Below are 18,839 nucleotides of genomic sequence, written 5' to 3'. Positions count from 1 at the left end.
CTTGGCATTGAATCTCAGCTGCCATATCTTCGACCACTCTTCCAGCTTCCTTAAATCCCGTCTCATTCTCTCCACTCCTTCCGGCGTGTCCACTCTGTTGCAGATCTTAGTGTCATCCGCAAAAAGACAAACCTTACCTTCTATCCCGTCCGCAATGTCCCTCACAAATATATTGAACAGGACCGGTCCCAACACCGATCCTTGTGGTACACCACTTAAAACCTCCCTCTCTTCAGAGAGAGCTCCATTTACCATCACACATTGTCTTCTGTCCGTCAACCAGTTTGCAATCCAGGTCACCACCTTGGCACTCACTCCTAAGCTTCTCATTTTATTCACCAGTCTCCTGTGCGGGACTGTATCAAAAGCTTTGCTGAAATCCAAGTAGATGACATCGAGTGCTCTTCCTTGATCCAATTCCTTGGTTACCCAGTCAAAAAAGTCAATCAGATTTGTCTGACAGGATCTTCCCCTGGTGAATCCATGCTGCCTCTGGTCCAGCAATTCTCCCGACTGTAGATAGTTCACTATTCTCTCTTTCAACAGTGACTCCATTACTTTTCCCACCACCGAAGTGAGGCTAACCGGTCTGTAGTTACCAGCCTCCTCTCTGTTCCCACTCTTGTGAAGCGGAACCACCACAGCTCTTCTCCAGTCACTCGGCACCACTCCCGTTTCTAGGGATCTATTGAACAGGTCACACAGCGGACCCGCCAGCACATCTCTGAGCTCCCTCAGTATCCTGGGATGAACCTCATCGGGTCCCATGGCTTTGTCTACTTTCAGTTTCCCCAGCTCTTCCCATACATTTTCTACTGTAAATGGAGTTACATCTACTCCACTCTCCTCCAGCATCTTGTTAACTAGGGACGGTCCTTCTCGAGGGTCCTCCTTCGTGAACACAGAAGTATTCGTTTAATATTTCTGCCATTTCTTCGTCTCTCTCCACACATTGATCCTTTCCACCTTTCAATTTCACTATACTACTTTGAACTTTTCTCTTTTCACTGATGTATCTGAAAAATGTTTTGTCACCTCTCTTTACTTCCTTGGCAATCCTCTCTTCTGCTTGACTTTTTGCTCTCTTGATTAATTTCTTCGTCTCCCTCAGTTCTACCAGATATTCTTCTTTGTGCTCCTCTCTTTGGGATCTTTTGTATTTCTTGAACGCTGTTCTTTTAGCCTTTATTTTGTCAGCCAAAACCTACATAAGAACATGCCGTGCTGTCTTATGTTTTAGCCTTTATTTTGTCAGCCAAAACCTACATAAGACATGCCGTGCTAGTTTTAAATGTGGCACATTTAAAACTAATTGGAAAAAGTTCTTTCACTCAACGCACAATTAAACTCTGGAATTTGTTGCCAGAGGATGTGGTTAGTGCAGTTAGTGTAGCTATGTTTAAAATAAGGATTGGATAAGTTCTTGGAGGAGAAGTCCATTATCTGCTATCAATTAAGTATACTTAGAAAATAGCCACTGCTCTTACTAGCAACGGTAACATGGAATAGACTTAGTTTTTGGGTACTTGCCAGGTTCTTATGGCCTGGATTGCCCACTGTTGGAAACAGGATGCTGGGCTTGATGGACCCTTGGTCTGACCCAGCACGGCATGTTCTTATGTAGGTTCTGACCAAGACAGTTTTTCGGTATCTGAAGAAAGGGGTGGGCCTCTGGACTGATCTGTGGTATTACAGGAAAGAAAATTAGCAGGTAAGAACCAATTTTCATTTCCTGAACATACCCAGATCAGTCCAGAAAAGTGGGATGTACCCAAGCCACCCTACACTGGACGGGAACCCGAAAGACCCGCACGAAGCACACTCTCCCCAAAGGACGGTTCATTAGAAGCCTTAACGTCCAATCGGTAATGTTTCATAAAAGTGTGAATAGACGACCACACTGCCACCCTACAAATCTCCTGAGGTGACAGTAACTGACACTCTGCCCAGGAGGTAGCCTGAGCCCTAGTGGAATGAGCTCTGAGACCCAAAGGCACCTGACGCCCTCGGGCTATGTATGCCGCACAAATGGCTCCTTAATCCACCGAGATATGGTCTCCTTTGACGCTTTGTCCCCCCTCCTTTGGGCCACCAAAGAGAACGAACAAATGATCAGAACATCTGTAGTCACTGGTAACCTCCAGATAATGCAATAAGGCGTGCCGCACATCCAAAAGATGAAGGTCTCTGTTCTGAGAAGACTCCTGGGACCAGTTAGGGAACCCCGGAAGCTCCACAGTTTGATTGACTTGAAAGGCTGAAGCCACCTTAGGGACAAAGGACGAAACCATACGTAATGATACCCGATCTTCGTAAATCCGAAGAAAAGGATCCCGACAAGACAGCGTCTGCAATTCTGAGATCCGACGGGCCAAGCAAATGGCCACCAAAAACACCGTTTTCAAGGTTAGATCTTTCCTGGAAACTCCACGAAGAGGCTCGAAAGGAGTGCCACATAGAACTCGCAGGACTAAATTCAAACTCCAATCCGGACACACCGAATGGATGGGAGGGCGCAAATGTTTGACCAACTTAAGAAACCGAGCAATATCTGGATGCGCTGCCAGCGAACAGCCGTCAGTTTCCCCGCAAGGCACCTAGAGCTGCAACTTGTACACGAAGGGAATTGATCGCCAAGCCCTTAGCAAGGCCCTGTTGCAGAAAGTCAAGCTTCCGAGGAACATGCACCGCTAAAGGGTCTCAGGAATGCTGATGACACCACGTCTCAAAAAGCTTCCAAACTCTCACATAGGCCATAGAGGTGGCTGGACATCTCGCCTGTAGGAGGGTGGAAATGACTTGTTCTGAATAACCCCTCAAGCAAAAACATCACCTCTCAAAAGCCAAGCCACGAGAGAGAAGCGATCCTCCCGATCCGAAAATGTGGGCCCCTGACGGAGCAGATGCGTTAGATGAGCCAGCTGAAGTGGACCCTCTAGAGCCAAGCATACCAGATCTGCGAACCACGGATGACGTAGCCACTCCTGTGCCACCAGAATCACTCTTCCCCATGTGCCACTCTATGCGACGGAGAAGCCGACCTATGAGGGGGCCAGGGCGGGAAGGCATACAGCAGAATCCCCGTGGACCAAGGACACACGAGTGCGTCTATGCCCGGCGACGGCTGAGAAAACGAACTGTTTTTGCGATCGCCTGTGTTGCCATCAGATCCAGCTGAGGAGTTCCCCATCTGGCGCAAATGAGATTCCACGCCTCGAGAGATAGTTCCCATTCCCCTGGGTCTAGTTGCTAACGGCTGAGATAATTGGCTTGCATATTCTCTACTCCCATGACATGGGATGCGGCAATGCCCTCAAGATGGCACTCCGCCCAGGTGAACATAAGACGTGCCTCCAGTGCTACTTCGAGACCTGCCTTGCCGGTTGATGTACGCCACCGTTGTCGCATTGTCCGATAAGACTCGCACCATTCGCCCGCAGGGCCAGATGTACAGCCCTGGTCTCGAGCCCGTTTATGAACCAGGATCTTTCCATAGCCAACCAGAGCCCTTGGGCGGACCTGTCTGCCCACACCGCCCCCAACCTGAGAGGCTGGCATCGGTGGAGATTATCAGCCAATTCGGAGTGTCCAAATCCACCCCCCGTTCCAGATTGTCCAATGACAGCCACCATGACAGACTGGCTCTGGATTCCAGAAGTAGAGGCATTGGTAGATGGAACTGCTCCAACACCGGGCTCCAGCGAGACAAAAGCGCATGCTGTAAAGGTCTTAAGTGAGCGAACGCCCAAGGAACCAAGTCCAAGGTTGAAGCCATGGAGCCCAGGACCTGAAGATGATGCCACATTGTGGGATTGTTTCTTTGAGGAAAGAAATGTATTTGTTCCTGCAGCTTCCCTATTCGGTCCGCTGCTAGAAACACTTTGCCCAGCAAGGTATCGAATTGTGCTCAGAGATAAATCAACTTATGAGTGGGTTCCAAGTGACTCTTCTGCACATTGATTACCCAACCTAGGGATTGCAATGTGAACATCACAATGTGCACTGATCTCTCGCAGTCCACCTGAGACTTTGCGCGAATCAACCAGTCATCCAAGTACGGGTGGACCAAGATTCCCTCCTGACGAAGGAAGGCCGCCACCACCACCATCATCTTGGTGAACGTGCGAGGAGTTGTTGCAAGACCAAATGGGAGGGTTCGAAAATGGAACTGTCATCCCAAGACCTTGAATTGCAGAAACCTCTGGTGATTCAGCCGGATTGGAATGTGTAAATACGCCTCCATGAGGTCCAGAGAAGCGAGAAACTCCCCTTTTCGAACCGCGGCCATCACTATCCTCAGGGTTTCCATACGAAAGCGAGGAACCCGAAGGCAACGTTCACCTTCTGCAAATCGAGGATGGGCCGAAATGTGCCCTCCCTCTTGGGGAACACAAAGTACACGGAGTACTGACCTCGTCCCTGTTGAGCCTCCGGAACTGGGACAATAGCTTTGAGCTCGAGAAGTCGTCGTAGAGTCACCCGGACCGCCTCTCGCTTGACACTTGAGGCCATGCGGGACTCCACAAAAACCTCCCGAACCGGGCGCGAGAACTCCGGTGCATACCCATCTTTGATCGCTTCTAAGACCCAGCGGTCTGATGTAATTCTTGCCCATTCCATGTAAAAGTTGGATAATCTGCCTCAGACAGCTTCGATGACGGAATGTGCTCGTGGCTTCATTGGGGGTTTTTATTACTTCCTGCATCAAGATGTCCCGAATCTTTTCCGGGTCGGTGACCCCCTTGAAAGAACTGCTGGCGCCCCAAAGCAGGTTTAGAAGCAGGAGGTGCGGAGTATCTACCCGCTCTGAAGCGGCGAGAGTCCTGAAACCTAGCTCAAGGAGGGAAGACTTTCTTAGAAGATCTTTTATCTTCCGGCAACCGATTGCCCTTGGATTCGGCAAGCAGCTTTACTAACTGATCCAGATCCTCCCCAAACACGAGCTTGCCCTTAAAGGGTAGATTACAAAGCTGGGACTTGGAGGACAAACCCGCCGCCCAATTTCGCAGCCAGAGGAGATGCCACGCTGACACCAAACCTCTCACCGAGGTCCTCACCAGATCATACAAAGCATCTGCAACATAAGCGATGCCTGCTTCTAGGCGGGCGGACTGCAGAGCCCCACTGTCGCCCTTACCGGCCCCGGCAGCCGACTCCTGGACCCAACACAGACAGGCCCTCTGCATGAGGCTAGCGCAAACCGCCGCTCGAAGGCTTAGCGCGGCAACCTTGAATGCTCGCTTCAACTGGATCTCCAGCTTGCGGTCCTGCATATCCTTAAGGGCAGCCGCCCCAGCAACCGGGATAGTGGTCTTTTTCGTGACTGCCAAGACCGCGGCGTCCACCTTTGGAATCTTCAGTAAATCCAAAACATCAGACGATAATGGGTACAGTTTCGCCATAGCTCTGCCCACCCTCAAGCCGGAATCTGGAGTCTCCCACTCCCAGGTCACCTTCTTAGGCAGAGGAAAAGATGTTGTGGGACCCCTAATGTCGTCGAGGACTGGATTGATGCCCTCGTTGTCAGACTCTTCTTGAGAAACCTTAAGTCCCAGAACTTCAAGGACCTGGGGAATAAAGGGTCTTAACTCATCCCGCTTGAACAAACGCACTACGCTGGGGTCATCCCCCTCCGCAGGAGGGTGATCGGGCTCATCCAGATCATCAGTATCCACATCAGCCGGATCCAGCCGTGGATCCGGGTCTGCCGCCCTACTACCCCAGAAGACGGCGTCGCCCCAGACCCAGGGATCAGATCTCGTGTACCCTGGGGAGAATCCCCTGTGAGGTGAGCCTGATCAGAGAGGTGCTGACGAGGGTCCGTACCCAGACCTCTTCTCAGGAGGGTCCGAACCTGCCCCCAGGAGATCGGGTCGCTTTACCACCAGGAAAGCCTGGTGCACAAGGAGGACAAATTCTGGGGAAAACCCCTCTGGGTCCCCTCCCCCACTGGAGAATCGGCTGGGATGATTTCATCAGCTCCCTGGTGAGGTCTTCCCTCACAGGGGCTAGAAAAGGCGGAGAATCCTCTTCCCGCGAAGCCAAAGACGAGACAGATGTTCCCTCCCCGAAGGAGGAGGCAAGAAGCCCTGAAGAGCCCTCTAACCCCGGGGAACACGCTGTGCATAAGGAGGCTGCATCTAACGCCTGGCCGTGTGACCCACACGCGCGGCAGGCCTGCGATTCTGTTTTCGGTGCCATCCGCAGCAGTGCACCGATAGTCTGAAGTGAAATAGAAAGGGGCACGGAATAGAAAAAGAAACGCTCAGAGCCGCGACGTGGAGAAAATTTCAGTCAGGCAGGACCAGAAAAAGAAACGTTTCGTGCTGCGGGCTAAGATGCTACCGGCTGAGGAAAAAAAAACACGTGCAGCCATGCTGCGGGAAAGGAGCCTGTCTATAGTGAAATTGTGAGGCCTCCACAGCAGGGAAGCGGCGAGTAAACAAGGTACATGGAGCAAAACTCACCCTTGCCCTCTGAAAATGACCCGGAGCCCCGGGAGCTGAGGGGAACGCTGCTGACAGCTTCCCCGGCCAGCCTTAAAAGACCCGGTCCCTCCTGCACCTCTCCTTACCTCAGCACTGAAGACTGTCAGTCAGCAGCAGTGAAAGCAGCTCTTTTTTTTTTTTTTTAATTAAACTTTACCAAGACACAGAGAAAAGCTGTTGCAGGAGACAAGGGAGCAGCTGTAGCAGAGATGGTGGTGAGTAGCCCAGAGCCCCTGGTTGTCAGACGCCGAACTGTGGCGGGCAAAACCCTGACAGGAATATCCAGTTCCCCGATGCCCGGCTTCTACTGAGGGATGGCCCACGAAGGCGCTTAACACCTCAGGAAGCGACCGTAAACCAAAAAATTAAATTCAAACTAACTAAATAAAAAATATAACTAAAGACTGCAGGTGTGTGTCTGTACCACCCACTGGAGTCAGAGAAATACTGAGTGACTGCAGGTGGCACTCTCGTTACGTAGCAGTACCCAAAGTTCTAATTGTTCTCCGACTCCACCTGCTGGTAGGGATACACAACCCACTTTTCTGGACTGATGTGGGTATGTTCAGGAACACAAGTTAGAGGGCCCTCCAAGCTGAGATGCTTGAATATGACAGGCAGCACAGAGGGAAAGGCACTTAGGTTTTTTAGCCACAGGAGCCATTAGTCCGTCAGTACGCTTAACAGGCGACTGAAGGTGTGCATCCAGCTGAATTGATGCTGCAAAATTTAAGTGCACAAAATTTAGGTGTCGCAAAACTAGGTGCGCTTTCACTGCGCCAACCTTACACACACAACCAATGTATCCGAGATTGTGCACCCAGGCACCGTGCCCAAAACAAACTGGGTGCAGAACTCAGATGCACAGCCAGGCGCACTTGCATGTACAGACTGACCTAAAAAGGGCAGCCTAACGCGCAGAAAAAAAGAGCGCAAAAATACCACTGCAGTTTACCACGCGGCACACAGAAAGAAAGTCTAACAAAAGGGCCTAGCCCACCTGGGTTGTTCAACCCACCAGGCTGCCCAAGTCCTTTAACTTCCCGTGTGAATGGTAATGAATGTCGGAACGGCGTACCAAGCACAGAGACCGGAGGCAGGGGAAGGCCTACAACCCTTTTACTCTGATTTGTCTCTCTCTCTCTCTTTTTTTTTTTTTTTTTTTAAACTTTATCTAAGCTCAGACTTTCCTGGCTGAGTACAGAGACTGTCTCCAGCTGGGGGGGGGGGGGGGGGGGGGGGGAATGAAAGCATATACCATCACCTTCGCGATCGGCTTCCTGCACCCACTGCCTTTCAGCTGTTTTAAATCAGTTAAGTCCACGCCAGCTGAGAAAAACAGCTATCGGACCAAGACATTCATCTGAGGAACCCAGGAAATCACCTCAGGAATTCTCAACTAGGGGAGGGAACATCTGGTATCACCGTAGGAGAGCGAGGCGAATTAAATCTCTCATTATTTCTCCTCTAAATTCTGAAGCAATCCCCAATAGGAAAATGCAGGTCCACCATCTACTGGAGACAGAGATGATGTCACTTCAGGAGTATATATATATATATACTGTGATGTATTTTGATCCATCTGCTGGTAGAGGTGCATAACTCACTGGTCCTGAATTCCTCTGTCTGGGTGGTAGGAAATACCATTTTATTGAGAAGATGGTGTATACCTAAAACAGCCTACCAGGAGAAATGATGGCAACCAAAATATTGAGAAAATGTATACATGCTTAGAGCAGATACAGACCAAAGATCAAGTAGAATATTAGTGATACTGTAAGCAAGGGAACTGGGTTGGCCACGTCGTCCATTTTTCTGACAATGAATATGTTATGTTGCTGTTAAGAAACAGGCTGAAATCCAATAGCAATTCTTCAACTCTCCTTCCAAAACTGAAAGATTTCTCATTAGTCCTAGAGATGTAATCATTAGCAGGGTCAAGAATTGCCAAAGACTAGGAATGCGGCATACTAGCCTGGTTTCTGTCATGACAAGTATTCTGGGAGAGTATCACTAATTCCTCACCAAGAAATGAGCAAGTCACCATGTCATTCACTTACATGCAGGTTTCTGAAGTCAAGGTCTTAGGGCAAATGGATATACCGTTTAGATGAAGTGCAAAATGGATCTAAAATAATTTTAATATCATTATATTGTGACAAGGGACTCCTAGTTCTCCAAAGCCAGTTTCAGATGAGGTAGCAGCAGGGAAGGCAGGTAAACACAGCAGAAATTAGAATAAGAATACACTCACTTGGCAGGATCTGGCATCTGGGTGCACAGCAAGCGCAAGGATTGGAAACTCTTACGAATAGAATGGATGTTGGCCATGCCCATGAACACTACTTCACAATTAGGATAATACTCTGCAAAGAAACAGATAAAAATAAAGAGGACTGTAATACTAAACTATTCTTTGTAACACAATAACACTGAGGAGTTCAGCTTTGTGACCAGCGTGATCAGCATTTTCTCTCTCAAAAATACATGAAATCTATCAGCAGTTGTCTCCCAGTTTCTAGTTGTGAAGCTTAAAATGAAATAAAGTGAACTTATTTATTTAACATCTTTTATATACCGTCCCTCAGAATCTATCAGAACAGTTCACAACAAATAACAATTAACATATCATATATAAAATTTAACATACAATATAAAACTTATGACTAAACTTTTCCAGCTAAAATTACTAATTAAAATGTTATAAAATGTAGCTCCTATCCTACGACACTCCAGATTCTTCTTCAGTGTGTAAAATATATCTAAAATCCTAATAAAATTCTAAAATAAAGTTTGATTCAGATTCTACCTCATCCCCCTTTCTGCTTTAATACATCTAGCATGTCTAAAATTGACACCTACTATAATTAAAATAAAATTTCAGTATAGACTAAATAACCACTATCTACATTAAATATACTCTTCAGCCTCCTTAAGACTGATTTGATCTCGGTATCTTCAACAGTAAATTGACTTATTCTGTATAAGCTTTAGTAAAGAACCAGGTCTTAAGTTCCCGTTTAAACTTTTTAAAGTTTGGTTCTAGTCTCAGCGGAGCTGGGAGTGAGTTCCATATTCCTGGGCCAGCCATCGATAGCGCTCTTTCTCTGACCTGATTAAGATATGCTGACTGAACTGTTGGTAGGGAAAGCAAGCCCTTATTTGCTGAACGCAGATTCCTTTGGGGGACATGTAATTTAATGGCTGCATTCAGCCAATCCACCTGTTATGCAAAAATTAATTTATGCAGAATACACATGGCCTTGAATTTAATGCGGTACTCTATTGGCAGCCAGTGTAATCCAATCAGTATAGGTGTAATGTGTTCATTCTTCCTCACCCCCGTCAAGACTCTGGCTGCCGCATTCTGCAATACCTGCAATGGTCGAACAGTGGATGCAGGCAGTCCCAACAAGAGGGAGTTACAATAATCCAGGCTTCCAAAGATAAGGGTCTGTAATATTGTGCGAAAATCGTTTGTCTCCAGTAATGGCTTTAATCTTCTTAACATCAATAATTTTGCATAACCCTCTCTCACTTTTACAAGGATATGCTTTTTAAAAGAAAATTCTGGGTCGATTATAAATCCTAGATCCCTAACTGTCTCTGAAAATTGTAAGGTGATATTATCCTGGAGTTTTATCTGGCTTATGTCCCTAGGGGAGATCTTTCTCTCTATTATAATTATCTCCGTTTTTTCCATATTGAGTACAAGTCTCAACTGATCAAGGACCTGTTTAATTGCCTTCAGATATATTGATAAAAGTTTACATGTATCTTCTACCGAATTTTCTATTGGCAATAAAATTTGGATGTCATCTGCATACAAAAAATATTGTAGACCCAGACCTGATAATAACCGACAAATTGGCAACATATAAATATTGAAGAATGGGGGCGACAGCGCAGAACATACTGTGATATAGGATTTTCTTCTGGTTTGTATATATTTGGCCTGGAATGAAATGCTTTATTAAAGGCTGGAACTGAACAGAGCTACTCACCCGGACACTCACAGCCCCCACCCTTTGCTCGATTGGCCACAGCAGCCGTATAGGAGCGTGCGTCCAAGATTAAGAGTTTTTGAGGTTGAACAGACAGGTTCTCTGATCCTGGTGCATTGGATATGGAAGAATCTGCAAGAGGAGAAATACATCAGAAAGGCAAATAGTGCTGAAAATACAAGTGAAAAACAGGCAGGGCAATATGGTCCCTGCCTCCCTCATTGTAACCTAACTCCCACACCACCATGGCAGTGTCCTTTCCAACTAGAACTATCAGCCCCAGTTTTCTGTAATACTGCTGCATAAAATGATCACACAATTTTATGTTATTTAATGTGTGTAAAAAACAAAAATGTACTGAAAAATGTTAAGATATTTAGAAATTATTTTTCAAAACATTTTCCAGTCTTTGTTCTTTACTTTCACCATTTTCATTCTTTCATATTCTATTTCTTTTTATCTTTATTATAATTTATGAATCATCTGGTGCACAAGGTTCTAGGCGATTTACAAAAGGTACAAACATAATATAATTTGATATAAAACAATATAAGCTGCACATAAACAAAAATAAAGCATCAACAGAAAACTTAGAAAAGAGCATCACATGTTAATCATAAGCAAGCTGAACAAGTATGCTTTCAGCAAAGATCAAAAGACCTTGGGATATGGAATGAGCCGCAACTCCTGTGAAAGCAAGTCCTTTTACCTCTCTCTTTATTTAGCTCTCCAATCTTACCACCCCATCTCCATCTCTCACAACAGACTCATTCATCTGTCCCTTCAATCTTATTACTTTTTCCTTGCTTTTTCATTCATATATCTCTTCCTCAATCTCTCTGCTCTCCCATACATTTCCTCCCTTCGTGCAACTCCAACTTTCTCCTGCTGCCAAATTCCTGTTCATATCCTCCCCCTACATCTCCTTATACACTCTCTGCAGTATTACCTTCCCTGGTCTCACACCAATTGTGTTGGAGCCACACTGTTTTACTTAGGAACTTTGAGCTATGTTCTGCCAGCATAAAAATACTCTTAAGTTAATAAAATATTGCTCGGAGTATAACACACTGTTTTCTCTCCGATGAGTAGCAAAAATCAAGCAGCACATGGATTACAATCCACCTATATAAATACATATGTCAATTTCAAAAGTCTGTACATTAACCCTTGAGCTCCTGTTGTCCCAGTACCTCTAGACCCAGATCTGATCATAATAAGACAAATTACGTTTAATCATATAGATCAGTTTTCTATTATTGCTGCATTCAGCACCAGTTAACACGAAAGGGCAACCGATGGCGATGTCTTCCATAGAGTAACAATGGTAAGTTGACAATGCAATAAGTGATCAGCCATGATCCGTTTCAATGTGGCTAAATGTAAAGTTCTCCAATAGCCAAGCAGACATGGCTGCGGAGTAAGAGCTATCTCCATTTCAGAACGAGTAACATCTCTACTTTTACTGCCTTCCAAAACTGAGCAATCTCAGAACATGACCACTACATATGCGGAAACATACCATCCATACCACATTCCCGCCACCATAGTCTTGGGGCTGCTTCACAAAATGTAATGTAGAAGAGCATGTACCTCTGTGTATGATGTAAGAGCCACATGATCAATTCCAAGATCCTGGTTCCATTGAGATATACAACTATTTGACTCCCCAGGAAAGCTTTATAGAAAAATGAAATACTTATTCTTGGGAGGGTGCTCCTGAATAACCTTTTTTTTTTTTTTACCACAGAAGGTATCAGAGATTCTCAACCCCACCTCCTATAACCTTCAATCATTTTGAATAGGTCTGAATAAAATTGCTCAGAATCCCTATCGACCACAAACTGTGATCTAAAATCTTGAAAGGTTTTGAAGTTAGTACTTTTATCTGCCCCTAGCTGTCCCACAAATTTTAACCCTAACTCTCACCAGTTGGCAGCCTGCTTACCGCAGACTGGGTAAATGTATCATCGGGTCACGCTAGAGAGATAACGTTCCTGGATGGAATAAATGATAGCTTTATGGAGCAACACTAACAGCTTTTACCATATCCACCAGCAACTAATTCCAGAGTTTAATTAGGTGTTGAGTATAAAAATATTTTCTATTTATATTAAATGTATTAGTAACTTCATTGCATGCCCCTCTAGACTTTGTACTTTTTCAAAGCGTAAACTGATTCATGTTTACTCGTTGCATTCCACTCATTTTACAGACCTCTTTCACATCTCCCCTCAGCTGTCTCTTTTCCAAGCTGAAAAGCCATAACCTCTTTAGCCTTTCCTCAGAGGGGAATTGTTCCATTCCTTTATCATTTTGGTTGCACTTCTCTGTATCTTTTCTAATTCCACTATATCTTTTTTGAGATGCAGAGAAGAGAACTGCATATAAAACTCAGCTTGTGTTCTTAACTCATGTCTTGTGCACACAAACCTTTAGGAACATGAAAGTTGAGTTTCTGATAATTTGTGTACACAAATTTTAGGTGCACAACTTTTAGATGCACAAATATTTCCTGCTCACCAGGCAAACAAAACTATGGTTATAATCCTAAAACATGCTTTGTGCTCATTAACCAACTTTCAAATGGCCCCATCTAGCCATGTTAAGCCTATTTTAATGTGGCTAGATATGTTTGAAAATTGTCCTCTCCAATGCATAAAAAATAAAGGTCAGTAAACAAATTTCAGATGTTTGGATATTTTAATGCTGATTTAATATAGAGTATAACTTTGAAAAGCAAGTCATAAAGCAGTTAAGTTAATCCAAAAAAAGGTATTATCTGCAACATCTTTTCTCCTATATATTACATTCTAACAGGCGATGCAATAAGTTGCGTTGAGCTGCATGAATTTTTCTGTGCATACTTCAACGCACATTTTCTTTGAGCAAAACTTACTAAAGATGCAGCAAGGAGTTTTACATGCAGAAAACACGTGCTTCCAAATGGGAGTAACTGCTTAGTGCTCTTGCATGGAAAGCCTTTTTTAGCTCAGGAAACTTAACTTCTGGTTAGAGCTGGAGTTAAGTTTCCAGAGCTATTTAAAAATAAATAAATAAATAAGATTTTTAAAGTTTTAAAAACTCTCTGGGCAAGTGCCAGCAGCTGCCACTACTTACCTGGATAATAACTGACTTATCTGTCTGCTGCCACTTATCCAGGTACGTTTCTATGTACTGATTTATCCAGCTAAGAAAGTAGCGGTTACTCAGATATCCTGTCAGGGATGCCTCCACCCCCTTCCCTAGATAAAATGTATGTTTGACCTGTGCGAGTATACATTTTACAGATTTTATATGCTTTTTAACTCCCAATCATTAGCATATCATTAGCTTACTGTATCAGGAGGTAAAAAATATTCTTGGCATTAAAAATGTGCACTGAAAACTAGCGCACATTTTATCAATGCCGAGATTGCATCAGGTTTTTAGAATTAAGCTCCAGCTTGGCCAAACTTTCCTAAGTGGGTCCAGTAAAATAAAAGCTATTCATCTGCTTTAATTTTTCCACCAGGAAGGCCCGAAAAAAACTGCTGTTCAACTCATCTTGCCCAGAGTTTTCTGAACAAACAATAAGCTTGAGCCTTCTCACCGTACACACACACAGAGCTAAGCTTACCAAATTCCACATCGGAAAGGTCCCCTCCATTAGAGAAATCTCTTGGACAATTTCCATTGGAGAGTTTGCTAGTGCTTGATCTAGAGTCAGTGGCACAGGCTTTGGCCATAGACTGGACAAGGTGTTCATCATCTGCATTCCTCCAGCCCCACCAGCTGACCTCCGGTTGTCCACAACGAGCAATCACTGCCCCATTACTCTGATGCCTACACAGAAGTGATGCAGAAATAAAATTCTCAGACAAATATACACACAGTATATCATAGTGAAACAGGTGAACCTAAGAACCACCTACTGTTATCTACCCAAAATAAAAAGCAAATTCTCATCCGTCTATAGCACTAAATAGACATTGCTGCATGCAAAACACCTCTGTAGTATTCCCAAGTAGTATAATGGGTACACGATCAAACTGATTGACAGGTGAGATAAGGATGACAGCAGCCAATCAGCGTTCACTTCCGGTCTAAGCCCCACCCATTCCCCACCCACTCCCTATAGAGGTGAATGGGGGACGTGGCCACGCCCCCTCCTGCCTCACCCCACTCTTGACCATGCCCCCCAGGTCACACCCCTTCCACCCCTGGCCACACCCCTGGCCCCGCCCCAGACCCCATTGATGCTCCTCCCCCCAATAGAAGTGAATGGGGAGCCCCTCCCACACCCCACCCCCAAACCACCCCATGATGTCATGGATGGCCCCGCCCACACCCCAGCCCCAAGCCACACACCCCTGTGACATCACGGGTATGACATCACCGGAAGTCCACCCCCCAAAAACACACCCCCTAAAAGGGTCCTGTCGCTTTTTTAAAGATGTCAGAATTAATGGACTCTGGCTGTTTTTGATTATTTCACCGGAAGTACAATACAAAAGTCCCGAAATATGGGCTCCTAGAACATCCTGATGCCTTTTAATGATGTCAGAGCCGAAAGTATGCTTTTAAAATACGCCCCTAGAACATCCTTACGTCTTTTAATGATGACAAAGCAGGAAATATGCTTTTTTTCTAGCCCCTCTGTTTTAAAAAAAAATAAATACAAGCTGTTAGGAGGCAGGAAAACTGTGGCTCATTCTGTTGACAAGGATTTGGTTTTTAAAACAAGTGATTGCTTGAAGCTACATGTGGTGAACTGCATGAACTGCAATGTATTTTTTCACATAGGCACGATCAAACTTTACAAAAGACAGGCTTTTTTTTTTTCCAAAGACCAGGGACCGGAGTAGTCTATGGGTACGCTGTCACTCAAACCCCCAAGCCAAGCCCCCCAGTGATGTCACCAGAAGTCCAAGCCCACCCCCTCCAAGCCCTCGCTGTAGATAGGCATGCCCCAATAAAAGTTACCAGACAGCTGGCAGGAAGCTGTGACTCGTTCTGTACACAGAGACAGGGAGAATCTTCCCCACACCCCTTCCCTCCTCCCCTCTCTGTAGATACATGCCTCAACCCTCCCTGCCCCCAGACCTGAGAAGAAGATAATTGAAAGCAGTGGGGGGGGGGGGGGGGTGTAGGTTTGCAATGGTAAAACACAAGGCTTTAGTTTTGTTTAAAAAAAAAAACAGACCTCTGTATTTACAGCCATATAAAAAAACAAGAATGCACCAGCGGATCTTAAAGAAAATTTATAATGACCCAGGATCTATAGGTAGCTTTGGCGGTATAACACCTCTTTTGCAGGCAGCTCACCTCTTTTGCAAGACCAGATATAGAAGTAAGCATGTGATAGTGATCACGTGAGAACAATCTTCAAGCAGAAGTGTTGTAATTGTTCCTGAAAATGGCCGTTTATGAAACACCTAAGCATCTTGAAATGGAAATCGTACCACAACCAAAACTAAAAAGGAGCCATAAACGAAAGCGGAGGGCAGAAGAAGAAGGAGGAAGCACTGACCCAGATTTTGATGAACTACCATTGGGACAAAGCTTTTTGATTCGCAGGATCCAGACCTGGTCAATGAAAATGCTACAGACTCTGAAGATTTAGAGCTGCACACAGCTGCGTTGGATGCCGAAGCAGATTATTTGTTGGAAAAGCTTGAGTGTAAGGTAAGAAAAAAATCTCTTTCCTTCTAATGATGCATTTTAGGGGGTGGTGTGTTTGGGAGCTATCTATAATAGAGAGTTTGTTTAGAAGAGGTTTTAATTTAATGTTTACATTATGTTTTATAGGAAAATGAAGGACCTTTACAAACAGAAGAATATGGAGACACACCAGGTATCAAAATGAACTGTATTTGCTGCTTCTGCCCAAGTATAAAAGAACCAGATACATGTGATCCAAAAAAAAACAAACCCAATCCTGAAGATGTGCACGATTTCAGCTGGTGGAGCTATATAGGATTCCCAAAACCACCGCCGGTGCATGGACTTCTTCGAAAAATGACATTTAGATCAATCGTAAGGGTGGCTGTCTATAGTATTCTTACAAAATGTCTGGCTGGCATATGGTATGAAAATTGCGAAGGCTGTGTTCGCGACGAACCGAGTCAGGATGATCATAGTTGCGTTTATTGGACTGCCTCTGACACACAGGAAAAATTAAGGACCGCTTGTAACAGGTTGTGCCTAGAATGTGTTTTGAATCTTATAGTATTAGCAGCATATAAAAGAGGTGTATTAAGCCTAAACAATGACGATTTGAATCTGATCATATATCTTATACACAGTGTGAAAACTGCTGAAAATCCTGTTCAAAAACTAAACAGTTTGCTTAAACCTACAGATGAGATTTTAATGATAAAATATATAAATGCCATCATCTATGGGAGAAAACACCAGTCCCTTTTTAAAAATGTATAATAAAGCAGTCTTTGTTTGCTAGTAATGTTTTTTCTTGTCTGTATTTCAGAAGTATGTATTGACAATGAAATACTTTGTAATATTTTAATAAATTTTGCCATGTGTATAAATTAGTTAATAAAAACAACTAATAAATATATCAGAATTAACAAAATGTGTCAATTGTGCTTTAAGGTAATATGGAAGTTTTTAGGGGGGATATCTTATGGTTTTATTAAGTCTCATTGATATCAATGCACAGCCTGTAAAATGTTTGATACAGCAACTATTTCATTAACTAAGGAATGTATATTGCAATGAGCTATGTGTGTGGGGGAAGTTGTCTGGATCCAAGATCTGTAAATGGTTAATCTAATCAGAATGAGACAATGTTTGGAAGGGGAAAAAAAAAAAAGACCAGGATGACAAGACATTCAAGAGAGGCCTTTCATTTGTTTTTTAGGATTGTTGTGTGTGTGGGTGGGTGGGGTGAAGGAATACATAGGGGGGATGTCTCTTAAAACACATCAGTCTACATTTTTGTAAAGTGCCCCAAGACCTAAGAGGGCGCTGGTAACACACTACCTTTCATGAACAAAAGGGGTTGTATATTGTAATGACGTAGGTGCGGATAGCTGTCTGGACACATGATCTAATCAGGGAGAAACAATGGTCAGGAACCATTAAATCACAGAAGGTTCAACAGACTGTAGTTTTGTGAAAGGGCTTCAGATCTAAAGAGATATTGATAATACATACAAAAGCCCTGTAAATGATAACCCAAGCAAGAGAACTATCTTATTCTATAAGATGGGTAGTTGTAGCAGATGTCCATCACATGACAGAGAGTGCAGGTAGCTTTTTTTTTGCTGTTGCTTCTCAATAAAACAAAGCCATAGTATCTGCATCAAACGTAGGAATCACAGCCAAATACTTAACTGATTGCGCTTCTGAACACCTATACATGTATTTTATTTTATGATTTAAGTACGTATATCTATACATGTATTTTATGTCTTTATTGTTTTGAATTACCGTATTTTTCGCTCCATAAGACGCACTTTTTTTCCCCCAAAGGTGGGGGGAAAATGTATGTGCGTCTTATGGAGCGAATATAAAAAAAAAACCAAACAAAAATCTAACACACACCCCCCCCCCCGACTCCCCCAAGACCTGCCGACTTAATTTCCTACAATTTCCCCCCCCAAGACCTGACAAATTAATTTCCTGCAACCCCCCACCCTCCTGACCCCCCCAAGACCTGCCAAACGTCCCTGGTGGTCCAGCGGGGGTCCGGGAATAATCTCCTGGGCGTGGGCCGTCGGCTGCCAGTAAACAAAATGGCGCCGACGGCCCTATGCCCTCACTATGTCACTGAGACCGACCGCTGCTATTGGTCGGTCTCAGTGACATAGTGAGGGCATAGGGCCGTCGGCGCCATTTTGTTTACTGGCAGCCGACGGCCCTATGCCCTCACTATGTCACTGAGACCGACCGCTGCTATTGGTCGGTCTCAGTGACATAGTGAGGGCATAGGGCCGTCGGCGCCATTTCTATGTCACTGAGACCGACCAATAGCAGCGGTCGGTCTCAGTGACATAGTGAGGGCATAGGGCCGTCGGCGCCATTTTGTTTACTGGCAGCCGACGGCTCACGCCCAGGAGATCGTTCCCGGACCGCTCCTGGACCCCCACTGGACCACCAGGGACGTTTGGCAGGTCTTGGGGGGGTCAGGAGGGTGGGGGGTTGCAGGAAATTAATTCGGCAGGTCTTGGGGGGGTCAGGAGGGTGGGGGGTTGCAGGAAATTAATTCGGCAGGTCTTGGGGGGGTCAGGGGGGTGGAGGTTGTTAATTTAAAGGGTTGGGATGGGGGGGGGTGGTTTTGGGGGTTCCCACAGAAAGAAAAATTTTCTGATCTGGGGAGTGGACCGAAATGGCCCTCCCCAGA

The 18,839-nt window shown here is 44.9% G+C and overlaps 1 protein-coding gene across 9 annotated transcripts in view; it reads right to left on the bottom strand.

Annotated features, from left to right (window-relative positions):
* Nucleotides 1-18,839, bottom strand: part of MTMR3 (myotubularin related protein 3) — a 334,346-nt gene that overhangs the window by 93,976 nt on the left and 221,531 nt on the right. For all 9 annotated transcript variants that reach the window (XM_029619464.1, XM_029619465.1, XM_029619469.1 and 6 more), the window contains 3 exons: nt 14,112-14,317; nt 10,493-10,624; nt 8,743-8,854 (listed from right to left, as the gene is read on the bottom strand). In XM_029619464.1, the coding sequence (XP_029475324.1) occupies nt 8,743-8,854; nt 10,493-10,624; nt 14,112-14,317 (450 nt within the window). The remainder of the gene's footprint in view (nt 1-8,742; nt 8,855-10,492; nt 10,625-14,111; nt 14,318-18,839) is intronic.

The sequence above is a fragment of the Rhinatrema bivittatum genome, chromosome 11 (genome assembly GCF_901001135.1).
Source record: "Rhinatrema bivittatum chromosome 11, aRhiBiv1.1, whole genome shotgun sequence".
In the NCBI taxonomy this organism is placed as follows: domain Eukaryota; kingdom Metazoa; phylum Chordata; class Amphibia; order Gymnophiona; family Rhinatrematidae; genus Rhinatrema; species Rhinatrema bivittatum.
The sequence above is the reverse complement of the archived record's forward strand: the minus strand, read 5'-3'. Positions and strand labels throughout refer to the sequence as shown.